General features: G+C 57.3%; 2 protein-coding genes and 1 long non-coding RNA gene across 4 annotated transcripts; 2 read left to right on the top strand and 1 right to left on the bottom strand.

Moving 5' to 3' along the window:
- Positions 1–798: 798 nt before the first annotated feature.
- Positions 799–19,134, bottom strand: LOC135317271 (uncharacterized). 2 transcript variants are annotated; one of them, XR_010376294.1, is made up of 3 exons: positions 18,978–19,134; positions 18,025–18,187; positions 799–2,198 (listed from the first exon to the last, which is right to left on the bottom strand). It is a non-coding gene; the product is annotated as an uncharacterized LOC135317271 (long non-coding RNA). The 2 variants fall into 2 exon arrangements; XR_010376293.1 differs by lacking the exon at positions 799–2,198 and adding an exon at positions 17,144–17,565.
- PRR29 (proline rich 29) lies at positions 6,358–10,460 on the top strand. Its single transcript, XM_064473427.1, has 6 exons — positions 6,358–6,462; positions 6,918–7,035; positions 8,848–8,966; positions 9,868–10,043; positions 10,192–10,262; positions 10,429–10,460. Exons 1-6 carry the CDS (start codon positions 6,385–6,387, stop codon positions 10,458–10,460), a joined length of 594 nt encoding a protein of 197 aa, XP_064329497.1. The 5' UTR covers positions 6,358–6,384.
- Positions 13,376–17,604, top strand: LOC135317270 (1-acyl-sn-glycerol-3-phosphate acyltransferase alpha-like). Its single transcript, XM_064473225.1, has 6 exons — positions 13,376–13,560; positions 16,014–16,147; positions 16,446–16,621; positions 16,760–16,855; positions 17,096–17,168; positions 17,363–17,604. Exons 1-6 carry the CDS (start codon positions 13,376–13,378, stop codon positions 17,602–17,604), a joined length of 906 nt encoding a protein of 301 aa, XP_064329295.1.
- Positions 19,135–19,154: the final 20 nt, after the last annotated feature.

Below are 19,154 nucleotides of genomic sequence, written 5' to 3'. Positions count from 1 at the left end.
GAGGGGGTGCTGGTTTACCCTGGGAGCAGGAGCAACCCACGATGGACACACACCTCCCTGAGCACGAAACACCCAGCGCAGCATCTCCCCCCGTCATGCCCAGGGATGGGGCGGCTCTTGGGGCCAGCTACAAGTTCCCAGAACTTCCCTGGGGTCTTCTCCATATATATATGTGTCCAAATATCTACCCGTATATGTATCTAAAATAGAGAAATATTTATAAATCTCCATGCTAGAGAGACCCAGCCCCTTTAGCAAAGGGAATTTTGACCCAAACTTTACCATTTTAATGCTTTCAGTGATGAAGCAGAGAGGGTAAGAGGGGCAAATGAAGGAGGAGGAAACCCAGGAGTGCCGGGAAGGCAGCTCTGATAATCTCTTGGGATTGAAAATCCAGCCTCGCATCCCTGGACCACCCAAAATCCTCCTCACCTCAGCAGCTCAGGTGTGGGCGATGGTGAAAGGAGGGACTGAAAATGGCCCCAAAGGCCCTCGCTGAAGGGTGGAGGGCTGGGGGGCCTGCACGGCGCTTTGTACTGGGGTGAGAGGAGGGTGAACCATTTATTTTGCTAATTTTAGTAATCCTACGTCATCACGATTTCTTAATGAGGCAGCAGATCACATTAGCTGGTCCTTCCATAACTTCTCATCATGAGGTACAAAGCCTCTACTGTTGCTCTGCCATTCAAAGACCTCCATCAGAACTGGTATGTAAATTAAATACCCCTAAAAAATGCAAATAAAAGAACTAGGACCTTAATATTTAAAAGCACCTGTTTGACTTTATTAGGAGGGACCAACGCTGCTCTCGGAGGCGCTGACCAGCTAAGGCTGAGCCCACAGTTATGTTGACACAAAAGGCTGCCGAGACCTGGCCAGACTCATTACCGTTTAATAGTTTCCACTGAAATGCAAACGCCCAAACTTAATACTTTAATTTTCTGACAGGGTATAAACACGCAGCAGGAGGGTGCCTTATCAAATGCTGCTAAAACCACATAAAACAATACCCGATGCAAATGCCCGAGCCGGCTGCATCGTCCCATGGGCAGCACGGGCAGCTCCGGCTGCTGCCGGCCGAGGTGGGGAGCAGAGGAACGGGGTGATGGGAGCCAGGGTCTGGTTCAGGCGTGGCAGTGGCCCTGGGCCACCCCGTGTGTCCCCGCAATGGTTTATTTGGTGCCATCTGGTGGCAAATTGACCCGAGTGTCCCGTCCCCAGCTGGTCGCTGGAGGGGAGCAGCCCAGCTTCAAAGGCGGCCGGGTCTGGTCCCTGTGGTGGGAAAGGCCAGATGAGGTTTGCAAAGCATTGCTTTGCTGGAGGAGGGACATGGCTCTTCCCTTCCCCAGCAAGCACCCCATGTGATGGGGGGTGCGATGGGGAGCACCGGGGACCCCTTAGGCGATGCCCAGCAACCTGCGCCTTCCTGAGCTGGTCTTGTCCTTCCTCCACTGAGGGTGGGCTGGGACAGACCATGGTGGCTTGACCGCCTGCCTGCGCTGGGTGACCTGCCCAGCCCTGCTGGTCTTAGGGCCATTGCTCTTTTTTGCAGCAGCAAGTGGAATATAAACGAGGTCAAACCCACTGCACTGCAGATCCTGGCTGGCCTGGGACCCTCCAGCCCCCCTTGGGCTCCCCGCCTGGACCAGCGCATGGGCATGCGATGGTGACACTGATGGGGACCTCGTGGCTGGCTGGAGGGGACAGGATGGGAGGATTTGCCTCAGGCACATTGCTTTGGTGTGGCAGCACAGGCGTGCCTAGCTGTGGGTGGCGGGGAACAGTCACTGTGGGGCTCCGTGTCCGTGCCAAAGCCCCAGGGAAGCTCCTGGAGACTGCCCTCCAGCCACGGGGCTCCCATTAATCCAGCGCCAGCGCTGGGATTGCTGCTGGTGCGTGTCGGTAATTACAAATGACTCAGCCGTTTCCAAAGCAAATGAAGTCACTCACAGTAATCTTGTTGCGTGTGGCAAATGCTCATTTACCAAGGGCTGGAAATCACTAACTGTGTTACCTCCACCCCACCTAACAGCAAAGAAGTGGGGTGTCCCCAGCCCTTGCCAACAGCCTCTTGCTTAATGTTAGGCTCTGTGGAAGGAAACAGTCTGCGAAGGGCGATTTGGAGCAAGCGGAGATCACGGTGGCTGGATGATGGCATGGGGAAGATGGGGCTCAAAGCAGCAGCGGAGTAAGACCTCCTGGAAGAGAAAAGTGGTGTTTTTTTTGTAATTAGCTTTCAAAATGAGATGCTTTCACCCACTCGTGCTCCTGGGCCCACAGAGCATCCCTGAGAGGTGTGTGCCTGGGTGGCTGTGTGTGACGGCGTGATGCAGAGCACAGGGGACTGTGGCTGCCAAGCTGCCACTCCATATCCAGAGTTTGTCTTCATGTGCAACGACAAACTGGTTTTTGGACTGGTTTTTTTATACCCCTTAGGAGCCAGCAGTGATTATGGGGGGGATGTATTGCCTCAGTCATGCTTACTTCATCTTCCATGAGTCTTAGGCAAGGTTGCTGCCTCCTGCCTGTGTATCCTAATTTTGGGAACCTCTCCAGCTCCAGTTTGTCTCACGGGAAGGGGGATGACACAAGGGATGCTCCGTCACCTCGCTGCCCTCCCTAGTGATCGGAGGGCAGCTCAGTGAGTCACTGCTGACGGGCCACATCAGAGCACATCTCATCTGGGTTTGATGCATCCCTGTCCCGGTGTTCCTGCTCTGACAGCCGGCCATCACGCCCCGGTGCCCCTGCTCTGCTGCTCAGCTAATTTGATGAAGTTTGTTGATGCTAAGCTTTCATTGCTTGCATTGCAAGCAGAGACCCGTTCAGAGAGAGCATTTTGTGCCTCTGAGGGTCTGGATCATGTTGTTCCTGCTCCAGATGCCTGGTGCAGCATCACCCCCTGCTCCCAGCTTGTGCTGGGGTGTCTGCTTGCACCTACATGGTGCGGATGTTGGGTTCATGTCCAAGGTGGTGGCAGAGGGTGCCTGTCCCTCCTGGTCCCCGGGGGCTTGACCCTGTTTCAGGTCCACTGCCTTGTTCCTGATCCTGGCTAAAAGCAAAGCTTCTGGTGGAGCCCACCCTCTGCCTAACCAGTGGATGGGGCTGAGTTCCTGGCCTTGGGTTTGATTTAGGGTGGAGATTTAGGTGAGGGTTTCCAGGACAAGAAAACCCAGACTTACAGTAAGAGAGGGACTCGAGAGCTTCCAAAAATGAGGGCTGCTAGTAAAATTATCTGCTGAGCATCCTCAGGGTTTCTGGACACATCTCAGTCTAGGGGTTGGGTTTGGCAGAGTGTCTTTTACTGGGGACAGTGGAGTCCATTCCCACCAGAACTTTATAATCCTCTGATCCGTCCTGAGCCCTGGTTTTCTATGATGCACGTGTGGGTGCCATCATCAAGCATGCCAAGACAGGGAGCATGAACTGGTCCTGGGCTCTCACCTCTCCCCAGTGTAGGTGAGTTGGCTGATGGGGGTCCTCATCTCACCTCCTTAGTGAGAAGAGGTGGTATCTCCAGCCAGAGGCTCATTGCTGCCTGTGAAAGGTGTTTCTGGGCAGCGTCCTGGAGACAGCACAGCTGCGGCTGCCTTTGTCCCCATCCCACATGCCTCAACACTTGCATTTCCTTGCGCACAGACCATGAGTTCTTGGCCAGCGCTTATGATGCCCCTCAGCACCCCTCCATCACCTGGCTGTCGATCCTCCTGTTCACCCACATGGCCATGAGCGCTCCTGCCCAAGGGGGCCTGGGCAGGGGTTGCCCCTCTCTGATATCTGCAGCCCTAACTCAATGATGTTGTGATTTAAAGAAGATTGAGAGCCGGGCTGACATGCACAGGTGGGCGCACGGTGCCTGCTTCTCCTGCTCCCTCTCTCCCACGGACGCTCAGACCTTCTCTCTGTGTGACAGATGTGCTGGGGGGCTCTAAAAAGGGACATGCCATGGTGACAGGCTGCAGCCAAGCACAGCCCTGCCCATAGCCGAGCCCCCAGCCTGCGCCCTGTCCCGCAACGCTGCACGAGATGCATCGGGGCTGTGGGTTGCACTGGAGGGCAGCTAATAACACCCCGAAAGGGGCTCAGGCTGCCATGGAGGGGGGCTGAGGATGTTCAGAGCAGGTCCCCTGTCTCCCCTTGTTGTCCCACGGCTGGCAGAAGGTTTCCTTACACTGCTCAGCCCTTTGCCCTGGTGCTTGAATCCTTCTAACAGATGAGAACAATATTAGCACCAGCGAGATGGCTGCCCGGGCTCTGTTCAGAGCAAGCCAGCCTCTGCCAGAAGCAGGGGGTAATCAGCACAGTAATTAAATGTGCAAATAATGGGAATTTGGGAGTTATAACAAAAGGCGGAGAAATAATATGAAGAGGCTTGGAGAAATTAGGAACACAGAACAAAATCTAATCAAGCAGAAAATAGCCTGACTGGAGCCAACGGCTGGGGGCTAAGGCAGCCGGCCTCGGAGTGCTCCTCCCTTGGCATCTGGGGGTGTCTCCAGTGCCATTTTGGGGCAGAACAAGAGTTTTTTGAGCGATCTGTTCCCGCTCGGTGAACAGGGCTGGCTGCAGGCTGGGTTCCTGGGAAAAGTTCCCAGATCTGCACTATCAGTGGATGGTGGATTTTGGATGTAATATTGATGAAAATAATCACCCAGAAGATCGGTCTGGGGAAATGCAGCTGATGGAGGTGGAGGAAAGACACCTGAGGCCAGCAGGAAGTTGGGCTGTTCTGGGGGAGAAAGTGGTTTTTCATTGCAATGGGTTTGCTGGGGCTTAAATATTTTGTGCAGACATACCCTTTCCAGCCGCAGTGTTTCCCTGGGATGAGCTTGGACACGCAGAGCTCTCTGGCCGGGGGAGATAAATGGAAAACATGTTTTTAGTCTGCTGGACACAAATCCCTGGGAGGGACTCGTGGTAGGGGAGAGCAGCAGGCTGGAGTCGGGCTCTGGTGCAATCGATTCATGCTCATGCTAAGCCTTTCCTGGGTTTCCATGAGGGGATATGGTGGCCGGTCATTGCATCCCTGAGGAAGTGGTCCGCGAGGCTGGGAGCCAGACCCAGGGACCCAGCACTGACCCATGGGTGCCCTGGGGACCAGACCTCAGGTGGCACTGGCAGGGCTGAGCGACCTCCCTGGGCAACATGCCTTGGTCGTGTGTGTGGGATGTTGTCTCTAAGAACCTGCAAGGGGACATCCCACGGGGTGGAAGGACCTTCTCCCTCCACCAACGGCGCGCCCAGACCTGTGGTGCGCAGGCAGGGATGCCTCCATCCGACAGCAGGCACTGCAGAGCCTTTCAGGTATGATCCCAGCCTGACATCCAAAGCTATCCTGGACTCTCACCCAGACCCAACTCTCAATGCTCCCTGCAAGGCACCTTGCCAGGTTTGCTCCGACACCCTGGAGCTGCCCCCAGGTGCAGGTGACACAGCTCAGCCCTGCAGGGACATGCCACAGCTGCCTCCCGGCCCCTCCACGTGCTCTTCACCAGCACTCGAAAGGACCTTTCAGTAAGTCCCAATCCAAGAGGTGGCGTGGCGAGGAGCAACCCACTCTGATGGGAAAGCATAGCCCACCAGCCCCCACCCCATCCTTGTTTTCTCATTTCTCTGCCTTCCACCCCAGGGAGGTGACCTGGCAGTGGGCTTGAAGCCAACGCAAGGCAATGGCCCTTAAACTGGAAAGAAAAGGCCAGGGATGCCTCTGGCTTGGGATGTTCTAGAGCTCCAGATTGCCAAAGCTCGGGAGAAGGTAGCAGGGAGCTGTCATCCCAGGTTTTCCCTCTTATCCCCCGGCTGAGTGACCTTTGCTCTGTCCCAGGGTGGCTGTGTTTGGGCTCAGTATCCCCAAACACCTCGCAGCTCAGAAATGCAGCCCCTGAGACTGGGAAACAGAGGCACCGAGAGCACAAGCTGCAGGGCAGGAGCAGACCCGTCTCCTGCTGGCTGCGATTGATGAGACCTGTGGAGACCACAGGGTGCCGCGACCTGGGATTTTAGGACAGCTCCCAAAGCCACAGCTGTGAGATGCCAGCGGGGCTGAGCAGCCCCAGCACTGGGACCAGGTCTCCCCTGCCACTGGGACCAGTAGCAGGGCTTGAGAAAACCTGCAGCCCCCTGCTCCCAGCTTGCTTCCTTGCAGGGAAGGCTGTCCTGCAGGATCAGAAATGCCACTGGGGGGGCACGAGCCATCCCTGCCCCACAGCCTTTTGCAGTGGGGGGGGTTATCCTGGGGATACACTGCAGGGAAAACCAGCCCAGGACACTCCTCTGCCGGCCAAACCTCTGGGGAGGGTTTGTTTAGCCCCAGCAGCTATAGCGACGAGCCCTGCTGCCTGCAGCAGCTCTGCTCGCCCCATCGCCTGCCTGCCTGCCCGAGCCATGCAGGTGGGGGCAGCGGGGGACCCCCATGGGGTCTGGGGAGACATGCCAGCAGGAACATATGTCATCCCACATGGGGTAAGCCCTGGAGAGCAGCTCTGCTTCTGGATTTATGGGATGACTGGGGCTCACGAGGGTATGGTGGGGAAAATGAGATGGGGTGGGAGGAGAGATGGGATGGGGTTGGGGTTTCGGGTGGGCACTGGGGTCTGGGACAGCGAAGCTGCTCTTTGCAAAATGCCCCCCTGCTCCCTGCAGACCCCAGGGACCTGGGAAAGGCCACTTCTGCAGAGGGACGTGTCCCCAGGGGTTGGGAGGGACTTGCCAGGCGTGCAATTCATCCAGGCTTGCAGGGCTGCACCCCTGGAAAGGGGGATCAGTGCAAGCCACCCCTTCCTCTGAAGCTGTCATCCCTTCTGTCCCCTGCCACCAGCTCCTCTCCCCTCTCCTCCCCGGCTGCCCGGCTAACAGGGCACTAAATTAAAGCAAGAGTGGGAGATCCCTGGGGTTTTCCTTCCCCTCCTGCCTTTCAGCTCCAACCTGGGAGATCTGGTGAGGCCATGCCGGTGCCCCAGCAGCCAGTGATGATCCTCCAGCAGCTTCCCAGGACTGCCCTGGCCCCCCCCACTGGACCCCCACATGTCCGGGGAGGTGCGTGTTGATAGATGTTGTAGACGTCAGTGTTAAAACCAACTTAACTTCATCTTCTATTTTTTCCAGCCTTTTTAGTACCAGGGGCAGGCAGGGGGGCTGCACCTTTCCCCCACAGCCTCACCGGGCTGGCCACACCATGCTTTGATGGCTGCTTTGCCCCATGAGATGCAATTTTTGGGGGTTTTACCAACCTTGAAGTCTGGGCTGGCTTTGGCTGCACCAGGATGCTCCCTGGGAATGGTTTGGGGCTGTTTTTTGAAATCCACCTACCTTTGTTTTCCAAAACCCCATTTCACATGGGTGTAGGGAGCATCACCAGGGAAAGCCAGGGTGACATGGGCTCCTTGGCCATGCTAGGTGGGACTGGTGGGAGACACGTGCCACCCCCAGAGCCTGTGGGATGCAGCAGGCAGGTGTGAAGACCAACTGTCTACAGGGGCTTCACCCAACCTTGTGCAACCCAGGATGCAGCAATCCGGGCTGTGGGAGCAGGCAGCAGAGGTGGTGGCGGGGGCTTGTGATCCCCAGAACATGCTGTGGGTGAAGCTGTGCAGCCTTGTGGGGAGGGGGGAAAGGTTGAGCTGTCTTTAAAAATACACAGAAGAAAGGGCACACTCAAAACTGATGTGGGAAGAAAAAAGGGACCCCAGCCTGGCCCCTTGCAGCCTTGCGGTGGGGGCTGGCTGCTTTTCCAGTGGGATGGGTGGGATCCATTAAAAGCCACCAGCCCTTCGTGTGCTTCCTCCTCCTGGTTCAATGCCTGGCTGCCGGCCCGCTCCCTCTTCGTGGCTCCGACTCCGGCCACCTCCCGGTTGTGCTGTAATGATCCTCGCTGGAGGGTTGGCTGTCTCATGGGTGCCCGGGGAGCCCATCCCTGCAGCTGTGAAAGCATTTTGGGATCTGGTATGTGGGACGTGGGCATTCCCAGACCCCTTGTTACCCATGGCTCTGGCTAACAGGGGCTCACGGGTCTCGTGTACAAATCTTCGAGGCAGCCCCTCTGGCAGGTTTACAGGCATTTTGCAGGGGAGCTTCACGCCTGCGGCAAACGGGGATGTTTTAATGGGGGTGCAGAGCCAGACGCCGTGCTTCCCCTGCAGCCAGATTGCCCTCAGCAGCCACGCTGCGGCTTGGGCACCCAGCCAAGGGGACTGGGAAGCTAACCTGTACGTGCACGGCCGCTCCTGGTCCCAGCTCCGGGTGTGGAGCCAGGCGGGTCTGGGGAGGCACCGAGCATCTCAGCTGCTCCTCTCCTGGACCCAGCTCTGTAGGTGCTTGCCCCTGGGAATGGATATGGGATCAGCACCCGCGGTCCAGCCCCGGCCTCCTTGGGGGTTTTCTGAGCTTCCCCGTGCCTGACACGGTGCAAAGTGCAGCTGACCCTGCCGCGGTCCCCATGCGGTGCCACCCCCAGGACACCAGCCTCCTGCCAAGGCAGAGGCTTTTGCCAAGCCTGAATGCTGCCAGGACCGGAGCAATTCTCCTCCGAATGGGCGGAAAGTCTGATGCCTCCAGCACCACTAATCACCTTCTGTGAGCAGCCTTCAGCAAGCCAGACCAGATGTTTAATTACATTTGCAAATAAGAAAAGGCTGAAATATGGCTATTTTAAAGCTTTAGCCAAGCAAAATAATTTTTAAGTGCCACATGTGCCTTTCAAATTGGGGTGGGGGGAGTTTGGCTTAGCTCCCACCGCTTGGGCACAGGGACAAGCCTTGGTGCTGCCTCACCCCAGGCACTCATCCCATGGCCATGTTTCTCATGCCTTTGCTCTGATCTCACTCTGATGCAGAGCCCTTTACTCTCCAGCAGATTTAATTGAGTTGATGATGATTCAAAACTCCCAAATGCATCAGGTGGTGATGAACAGCCTCACTGTGTCAGCACTGATGGCCTTTGGGTTTGGGACATCCCCAGCTGCTGCCCAGGTAAGGGTCAGGGACAGTGGGTGGGCAAAGGGGCCATAGAACCAAATTGGACCAAAGACAGGTGCAAAAGGACCCTTCCAGAGCTTCTCAGGAGAGTGGGATGCCCGTGTCCTGCTTTGGCACAGTGTGGGACCCCTTTGGGTGCAGAAGCTGGGTGGTCTCTGTCCGGGCTCTGCAGCCCCTTGGGGTTTGGGGGCCCTTTGTCCATGTTTGACCCCCCAGCTCTGCTGGAATAGATCACATCCAGGCTGCTCGGAGGTGGTTTAGCCCAACTGGGAAGAGCCAGAACCCTCCCTGTGTGCTGCAGCATGGGCAGGGTGCAGCGCTGGGCTGTGGCGGCCAAGCAGCGAGGCTGAGCACTGTTCATTAGGCAGGATGGCTCTGCAAGGGCTTTCATTTAAAAGTCCATCTTGAACCAAAATCATATGAAACATTTTATCCCTGTGGGGGGAAACAAATGCTGCTTTCTCAGCGGGGGCGAGAGCTGGGCTGCGGGCAGCTGCCTTGCTCACTGCCAGCTGGCATCTCTAGGCATGCACCCCCCCGTGCTGCCCACCCAGTACCCGCCAGGTCACCATGCTGGCCAAGACCAGACCCTGCCTGTCGCATCTCAGCGGCTGGATCAGATGGGCTCTTCCCTGCAGCGTTTTGCGGTCCCATCTGTGGGGCTGCCACCTCCCCGTGTCCCCAGCAGCCGGCTTCCCAGGCTGGCTGACCGCGGGGCTTTGTGTAGGATTGAGCCCACCCAGCCAGACCCTGGGAGAGCTGCTCCATGCCGGCGGCATCACAGCCAAGTGCAGCTCTGTGGGAACTCTCTTGCTGGTGCTTTGGGGAGCAGTGCCCCAGGGAGACGGCTGTTGAAAGGGCCCGGCACAGCCCTGGCTTTTGTTCCTCCCCACAGGCAATGGCGGTGCCTTTACAGACCGGAGAGGAAAAGGAGGCTGTGGTTTTCCACCATCACTACGTCCCCTACCCCAGTCCTGCTCCTATCCTGGCATGGCCGGTCCCGGCGCAGGGTCGGAGGCTGACGGCCATGCGGTACCTGGGCACAGGCTCATTAGCCGAGGATGGGGAGGTGTGAGTAGCGCGGGCGCTGCTTTGTGCCACCCGGCGCGGAGCTGCGCACGTGTCCCTGTGACCCTGGTGTAACAGGACTTCCAGCCCACACTGGGACACAAGGGGCAACACTATGCCCGCACTTACGCCTGTCCTTGCTCCTCTCCAGCAGTGCGGTTCCGCCCCCTCCACCCCCCAGTGCCACGGGGACCGTGGGAGCCAGTGTCCCACCAGCATCAGGTAAGGACACGTTCTCCCCATGTCCCGCAACGAGGGGTATCTTGCCCTCAAGCGTGCATCAACCGGGCAGCCCCCGGTCAAAGGCTGAGCCCTCCCTCTTCCCTCCATCCATTGGATCCTGGGGGTGGCTCTTGCACATCCTCCACGTCCCCTTTTCTTTCCACAGAGTACTATGACATGGTGGAGGAGAGGCTGTGAGCTCCATGCTTCCTAGGATGGTTTCTCCTGCACATCCCAGCCCTTAACCCAGAAGATCCTACAGGTGCTGAACATGGGTGCTCCATGATGCCCGTTGTTCTGGGGTGGCTCGCAGGGAGGAAGCCAACGTGCCCAGCAAAGTGCATTTTGTTGGGCACATTAGCTTCCTCCCCTTGAGCCACCCCAAAACGATGGGTATCATGGAGCCTGTCACCAAACGCAGGTGACAGCATGACCCCAAACAGGGACAGGCTCTGTTTCCGTGCTCTGCAGAGGGCTTGTTCCCTCTGCAGAGGTGACATCCCAGTCCCAGCTGGACAACATGTGTCTGCTAAGCCATGAGGACTCTGCGGCATGAGCTGTGCTGTGTCCCTGTGGGTGGGGGGGTGTGGGTGATGCCAGCCCAGGTGGTCCTGGTCTTCATTAATCCCTTCAGATCTCAATGCAGCACATTGCCTGTAATTAATTCGCTTTGTTAAGAAAGCATCCTGCTGTCACTAATTAAGCATCTGTAATTACCCGGGCTCCTGGCTTCGTGCCTGAGTGCAGGGTTTCCTCCAAGCTGGAGGGGTGTGAGTCTCTCGTGCCCAGCGGGGAGGGGGTATATCAGTGCCTGGTGTGGGTGCTGGAGCAATGTAGGGAGTTGCTGATGGTTGGTGCTGGGAAGAAGAGTGGGATGCTTCTGGCTGAGCACAGCATGGGGAGAGCTGGATGTGTCCTGCAGCATGTTCCTTGTGGGGATGCAGTCAGGGCAGCAGCCTGATAAAGGGGATGCAGCGTGGGTGAGCATGGGGTTCCCTAGGACTCAGTGTCTCCTCTGCTCTCCAGGAAAAAAGGGGCAGATGCACTTTGGATGCTGGAAGCTGTCCCCTGCCTCTGCTACCTCTCCAAACCCACTTGGGGGTGACAGCCCTGCTCTGACCCCGGTGAGGTTACAGGCCAGTAATCAGGAGGCTTTGCCTGAAGAGCAGCGATCCTGGCAGGAGACTTCAGGGCTGGTGGTCCTCTGGAGCTCAGAGTGTGCAGAGAGATGGTGCCCAGGCAGCTGCATCTTAAATCAAGGACATAAGGACTGTCACTCTTCTGGGGTCCCTATGGAAAGGAGGGCTCATCTTCCCCAGGACTGAGCTGTGTTCTGGCACAGGCAGATCTTCCCCTGCAGTAAAGCTCAGCCTGACTCCTGCTGAAGATGGATAAGAAGTTGGAGAAGCAGCTCCTCAATGCAGAGCAAAAAAGCCTGCATGAAGGCATATCTCCAGCTGGGACCAGCCTGAGAGGCTGCAAGACTGGCTGGGCAGAGCAGCAAGAGGCGACCATCCAAAAGCTGAGCTGGATTTGATGGGGAAACCAGGCTGGTGCACAAAGGTTTCCATGTCCGTATAGACAGAAAGGGAAGACAGTGGAGAGGAGTCACCTGGGGATGGGGTGGACAGGAATGTTGGGCTCACGGTATGGCCCAGTCAGCTTGAATATGAGAATAACAAGAGGAATGGGAGGATGAAGCAATGGGGATTGCAACACCCATGGTGGAAGCAACCCCTGGAGCCCTCTCTGGGTCACGCTGGTTGAACTGGGGCACCTTTCAGCTGGCAGCACGGAGACCATCGCACAGCCAGGAGCCCAAAGGCATGTGCTTGCATCCACAGCAGCAGGGACAGGGAGAAGGTGTGAGTAGAAAGAGCAGCCATGGGCATGGAGGGGAATGGAGCAGGGGAGATGCAGAGCAGTTTTGCTGAAGGTAGGCTGTGTCAGACAAGGGCAGGACTGCTGGGTTTGACGCAGGTGATGTGACACCTCTCCCCAGCCTGGTGTAATGGTACTGTTTGCCCTAGAGCCCTAGTGAGGTTGTTATGGGAAGGTATGGATCAGAGATGAATCGATGGGTCTGGGCAGCAGCATGTGGATGTCTCTGGCAGGGCTCGGGAAATGGAACAACTGGGCTGGGAGATGCTGCTGGTAGCTGAGACCAAGCCAGAATTCTCTCTGCAATGACAAACACTTGCTTTTTCAAAGCAAGACCAGAGTTTCTGCAGGGCAACCTAGAGCTGGCCTGGATCCTGCATGCCCAGTTCAAAAGCACCAGAGCGGGAGGAGAGGCTAATTACAGGCCTGTGCATGTTAATTGTGCCTATGTAAACACCTAACACAATGCAGCCCCTGGCTGCCAACTGGGATAAGGGCTGGCATCTCCTTCAGCCCGGGAGGGTGGCAGGGCTCAGACCCCTGTGGCATTGCTTGGACCTCGGTAACAGATGGTGGGCCTTGGGAGAGGAAGGGCAGAGGGGCTCCTGCAGCCCAGATTGGTGGGGAGCACTGGCACCACGTGCCTGCTGCAGACCCAGGCAGGGAGCAGCAGGGAGATATGTTCCAATAATCTGATACTCTGCAGGGTGAGGTTTAGGGATGAGCCGTGATGCCAACAGGGACCTGTGACAAGCCTTGCTGGGGTGATGGGCATGCCCAGAACCAGCTCCCACTGTCCCTACCATCTGAGATCATCCTTTCCCAGGGTTGAGGTCCCTATAGCCAGGAGAGGTGCCCAGAGCACGGATGCTTTTGTGGGAAACAGATCTGATCACATCAAGTTGGAGGCACAGCAATGGCTTTTAACAGCCTACGAGGGCACTTATCAGCAGTGACACTTTGGGTGACCCAGGGTCCCTGGCATTGACTCACTACCACTCCCCACCCTTGGTGGGGTAGCCCGCCTCCTGTCTGAGCCAGCGCATCCTCAAGCCTCTGTACAGGGTGAGATACACACAGGACCTTCCCCTGGACCAGCCCCAAACGCCCACACACTGCTCTGCTGATACACCTGATTTACCCGCCACACTCCTTGACATCCCCTGCTCTGCTCATCCTGCTCCCAGGGACGTGGGCTGAGCACCCCAGCATCCTCCCGCTGGAGCAGCATGATGGAGGTGGTCCTGCTCCACGGGCTGCTGCTCCTCTTCCTCTTGGCAGCCCTGCTGCTTTACCGGTACAATGCCACCTTCCACTACTTCTGCAAGGTGGCTTTCTTCAACGGCTGGATCGTGGCCATGGCCACCCTCCTGTCCCCATTTGCAGCTCTTCGGGGACGCTCTGTGGAGAACATGAAGTGAGTACAGCTTGGGGATGTGCTTCTGATGTGGAGATGGCTGGAGCTTGGCTCTGACGGAGGACCTCATGTGGTCTGGTGGACCCATGCTCTCTCCTGCCCCAGGCATACCCACTGCTGTGTTACGGCTGGCAGTTGAGCCCTGGGGCCACAGTGAGGGCTGTGGTCATGTCCATGTGGTAATGAAGGGTGCATCTGCATCTTGTGGTGTGGTGAAGAGGTGCTGGCTATGCCCCAGGAGGGTTACACCACAGAGGTGGCCAGCTGGGTCGGGACTAGTGGTCCCTGGGGGATGAAGCAGTGTAAAAATGGGATCGTTCTTGGCCATTGCAATGCTGTGGTCACTGGCTGGGTGGCTGATGGGTTGGGGTCTGGCAAAGCTTTGAAGTACAATCATTAGCAGGATGTATGTGCACACCCATCGCTGTCTCCCTGGCACTGCATCCAGGTCTTGCTTAGTGGGAGCCTGAGGGACCGTGCTTTGGCAAAGGGATTTTGGGATGTCTCAGTGCCATCCAGCTGTCGGGCATGGCACAGTCGTGTCCTGGCGGGTCATGCGCTGGTGCTGTCAGCTGTGCTCAAGGGTGGTGGCAGCCAAGATAACATCGCTGTGCAACACGAGAGGAAGGTCTGATTGCTTTCAAGTGTGTTGCAATCTTGTTACTGGATTCCTGGGCATGATAGCATCCAGAAGGGATATAATTATGTCAGAGTGAAAAATGTCTGAGCTTGTGGTATTTGCTGAGCTCGAGCCATCACGTATTTGTGCTGATGGATTTCGGGCCCTCGGCAGGAGTGTGGTCAGGGGTTTGATGTTATCAGTCTGTTGTGTAGCCTCTCTCCCCCCTCCTTTCTGTGCAGAAATGCTGTGCACACACGCCCGCACCTGGAGGTGCTCTAAGCCCGGATGCGAACGCTTCCGGCTTAGCAGAAATACCCAGCGTGATGCAGCAGTGACTCACGTTGCCTTATCTTGTCCCGCTGATACCTCACAGCCATCCTCCCCTGGAGCAGCATGCCCAGCTCCTTCTCCTCCTCAGCATCCAAATCCCAAAGCCTCCGGCTTGGAGCATGTTCCTGTCATTAGTCCTGCCTTTGGGGCATTGCCACAAGTGTTCTGCTTCTCTGCAGACACAGGGATGTCTGAGCCTGCACGCCCCGAGGAATGGGTGGTCTTCTGATACAATGGACCCTCTAAGCATCATGTCTCCTGCTCCCTCTGTGCCTGCCTCTAGTCTCTCCTCCCAAACTTCTTCTCACCCCTGCCTGGCGCTGAGCTCTTGCTGACAGCCCTGTCCCCTGCCCTGAACCCTGTGGGCTCCCTGGGACCAGTCGCTGCTGGATGTGTGGACCCTGGCACGGGTGCTCTTCATGCTGTGGGTTGCAGAGTGCCCCATTTCAACACCAAAACTGTACCAGTTTTTTATCTCCACTGTGGATGCTGCAATCCCCATTGCTCCATCCTCCCTCCATTCCACTTGTTATTCTCATACTGAGAGTCACCCTTCATCAGCACTGCCATCCTGATGTTACAACCCTCCCTGTCCAACCCTCCCTGGATGGTGACAACACTCTTCCTTGTTCCACTTCCATCTGCACAGATGGAACCGCCATCTCTTCCTGACACTGCAGGTCCAGTGAAGCTATTCTTTGTGATTTCCTCTAATAAAGGAAGCTGAGTTGGTTTTCCCTTCCCTGCTCTCTTCCCCCTCCACGTGCAGCACAAAGCTTGGTGCCTGCAGCGCTGCCCTTTGGCTGCTCTGCAGGGACAGGCCCTGGTGATGGCCACAGCCCTGTAGACCTGTCTGTCTCAAGACTTTTCCTCTGCATGCCCGTCTTCAGTGCTTGTCCATCCTCAGTGCTCATCCATCTACAGCTCAGTACCTCTCGGCTGCAACCCAGCTCCTCTGGCTTTAGGTGTCATCTGCAGCGCAGGCTGCAAGGCTGGTGTCTGAGTTTCCAGCCCGCACACACAGACCCAGCTGTGCACACAGGGGAGCCTCAGGGTGAGGCTCACCTGGCCAGAGGCAGATGTCCTCATTGGGATGTGATGATTTGCACCTTGGCTGCAGGCAGACATCCCATCCTTTCTCTTGATTTCCCATCATCCCTGGACAGCAAAAAGCCTGGTTTTTTCCCTCCCACCGCTGGCTGCTGTTGTCCGTCAGCAGCTCCAATGCAAACTTCCTACTGTTGAGACGGCAGCTGGTCTCACCTTGGGGATGGTTACAAGGTTAGCTTTGAGCCATACAGGCTACAAATATGCTTAGAAAAGCAAAACATCGCTGAGACTGAACACAGATCCACCTTGGGACACAGTATTTGCTCATGAAGACCAGATCTAGCCTGGCCCATCTTACACTTTGCTCCCTGAGTGATTGTGAAGCGGTGGAAAAAGTCAAGCAGCCACCCTCTGTGTCGATCTGCTCCCCACGTGTGTTCCTCTGCCCTAGGCTCCTGCGTGCTGTGATCCTGCCCCTCAAACACTTCTATGGCATCAAGATGCAGGTGTGGGGCTCTGAGCATCTGAACATCAAGGAGCCCTACGTGATAGTTTGCAACCACCAAGCTTCCCTTGACATCATGGGTACGTGCAAGGGAGAGTGGGGGCTCATCTCTGCATGGGCAGCCTTTGGGGTGCTGCAGGCATTGACCAGGCTCACCCTGATGGGTCCCAGCAAGGCCAGCACCAGGATTTGTACAGGGCAGTGTGGAAGGCATAAGCCAGAAGAGCTGGCAGGACACGATCTCCGGGCTATGGGTGTGCTGCGGGGAGAAGGTTGGGGCAATGGAAGAGGATGCCAGGTCACTGTAGCCACAGGGCTGGTTGGTTCTGAGTGCCATTGGGCAGGGATGGATCTTCTCCTCTCCCATCCATCCTCCAGGCATGGTGGAGGTCATTCCTGACCGCTGTGTGCCCATCGCCAAGAAGGAGCTCATGTACATGGGCACGGTGGGGTGGGCCTGCTGGCTCAGTGGCATCATCTTCATCAACCGTCAGAAAAAAGAAGATGCAATTGATGTCATCTCCCAGACGGCCAGGACCATGCGCCGTGAAAATGTGAGGGGGGGCTTACAGCAGAGGGGAGTCGGGGAACAAACACAGATGGGGCAAGGGGGGTGCGGGGAGGACTGACATAGTGGGTCCCAGGGTGTTCTGGTTGGGGTCCGTGCTCATGCATCTCCCTGTCCCGTGAAGCTGCGAGTGTTGGTTTTCCCTGAAGGCACCAGGAACGAGGCCAAATCCATGCTGCCCTTCAAGCGCGGGGCTTTCCACTTGGCCGTGCAGGCTCAGGTAAGGCCATCCTGCCCCTCCGCTTGCCCTGGACGGAGTGGGGTGGGCATGCAGTGGGGCAGCAGGATGGGGGACATTAGGGTCTTTTGGGGTCTGCAGCCCCTAGAGACTGGCACCCTGATGTGCAGGACCCAGGGAGGGGACAGGGACCTGCTGAAGCCTGGGGCACGGCAGGAGCTGGACTCCCGCCTGGGGAAGGGGTCTGTCTGGAAGACACCCCTGACCCTCCATCTCCTACAGGTTCCCATTTTCCCCATCGTGATCTCCCCATACCAGGACTTCTTCAGCTCCAAGGATAAGAAATTTACCTCTGGTAAGCGATGGCCAAGAAGCCCCATTGCTGGAAGGCAGGGCTGGCAGTGAGGATGAGGCACGTGGGGCTTGGAGGTCTCTTTGGGGGACATTGAGGCATGGGGAGGCAGCTGGTGGTGGAGGATGCTGGTGGGAAGGCCTGGTTCCTGGTGGGTTCATCTAACAGCATCCCTGGCCTTTCCCGTCTCTCTCCAGGGACGTGCACCATCCGAATCCTCCCCAAGGTAAAAACTGAGGGCCTGAGCCCAAAGGATGTCCCTGAACTGACGGAGACTGTCCGCCAGGCCATGGCCGATGCCCTCGCTGAGATGTCTGCAAATCACTGTGGGGACCAAGGCGCTGAGCAGCCTCTGCTCCTGCGCTGCGCGGGGGCCGGTGCTGGCAGGGGGGCAGGCAGCCTGCAGTGTGAGGAGGACGCAACAAGGATCAGCAATTAGGCAGGGGGACCGAGCCCCTCGGGGGCGTAAGGGAGGGTGTACAGCCAGAGGCTGGGCCACACCATCCCCTTGTACCCTGCGGATGTGTCCCCCAGACTTGCCACCGCCCCGGCAGCCTGCAAGAGCAGGACGGTGCCCTGGTACAAGGGGAAGCAAAGCAGTGCAGAATGGGGACCAGGGAGCACCCCGAAAAGAGTGCAAGGTGCCCCCAGAACCCCTTTGCTACCACTGTGCATCCCCTCCCCAGGGCATCGGCTGTCTCGCCCGAACCTGGCGCTGTGTCTGGCCCCGGGCAGCAAGACCCGTCTCCCTGGATGGCTCCTGCCTGCACATTGGGTAGGGGGGAGACACGTGCCAGGCAGGGCTGGGCGTTCCCCGCACCATCTTCCACCCCTGATAGTGTGACTTAGTGGGGTTTACCTGTGGGTTTGCTGGGTTGCTTCTTCCAGAGGCTCCTGTGAGCTGGCGATGCTGTTCAGATGCAGCCAGCCGTTGGGGGGTTCCAGAGCGCAGTGTGTGCCTTGCAGGGGGGCAGCAGGTCCAGGGGATGTTGCCACGTGGAAAGAGCATCCTTGATGCTGGACTCTGAGACATGGGTACAAGATTAAACAGTCCATACCTGGTGGCGTGTGTACATGGTGCCCTGCCTGCGCCTCGGGTGCTGAGGGGAGCGCGGGGAGGGGGATCTGTCTCCTTTTGGCCGTGCAGGGTGCCTGTGTCACTGCACGCAGAGCATCCCCATGGACACCACAGCTTCTCCATGGGGTGCGGTGCTGGGCGGTGTGAGGAGCGTGTGGCAGGCTGAGTGACACTGGGGTGGACTGGGTCTGCCCCTGAGGTAGACCTCTCCCTGCCTTAGGGTCAAGCAGTAGGTGCACAGGAAGGGCATTCATTAAAGCCCCAAACCCTCAGAGGGCAGAAGTGACTGGATTATGCCCACCCAGAGCAGGAGGGACCTCCCCATGGCCTCCAGACCATGGCACAACCAGACCCATCCACCAGCTACCATGTCCCCTGGCCTGATCCCTGCAGCCAGGACAGGGCTTTGAGCGACTGCTGGCTCCTTCCCAGTTGAGCAGCTCCTCTTGCAGCCACACCAGGGTGACAGTGGGGCAGGGAGAAATGCAGTGCATGGCTGTCCCCAGTGCTGGGAGCAGGGTGGGCAGGCTTCACCTCCCATCTTCAAAGAAGATGTGCAAACCATGGCCAAACAAGGGCACAGCACTCCAGTTTGGCATCGTTCCCACTCCTGGGAGCGGCTAGGTCATTATAGAGGAAATTCTGCAAAACCGTGGCAATTGTCTGCTCAGAAAGATACCACCAGGCAAAAATATTAGCAACAGAAAAGAGGTTTCCCATGAGTAACAGCTCACCAGATCAGGAACAATCATGTGGAGATGGTCAAGGGCAGCGTGCACATGAAAGATCTGATTTCCCAGAAAGCGCCTTTATTCCCTTCCTTCCTGCCAGGGCTCCCTACGTGCAGCATAGTCTGTCAGCTCTGAGCTGGCTCGGCAGTCCCACCACGTGCCCACCATCATAGGTGTGGT

This window comes from Phalacrocorax carbo, chromosome 25 (genome assembly GCF_963921805.1).
Source record: "Phalacrocorax carbo chromosome 25, bPhaCar2.1, whole genome shotgun sequence".
Lineage (NCBI taxonomy): Eukaryota > Metazoa > Chordata > Aves > Suliformes > Phalacrocoracidae > Phalacrocorax > Phalacrocorax carbo.
This window is presented reverse-complemented; position numbering and strand designations above follow the sequence as displayed.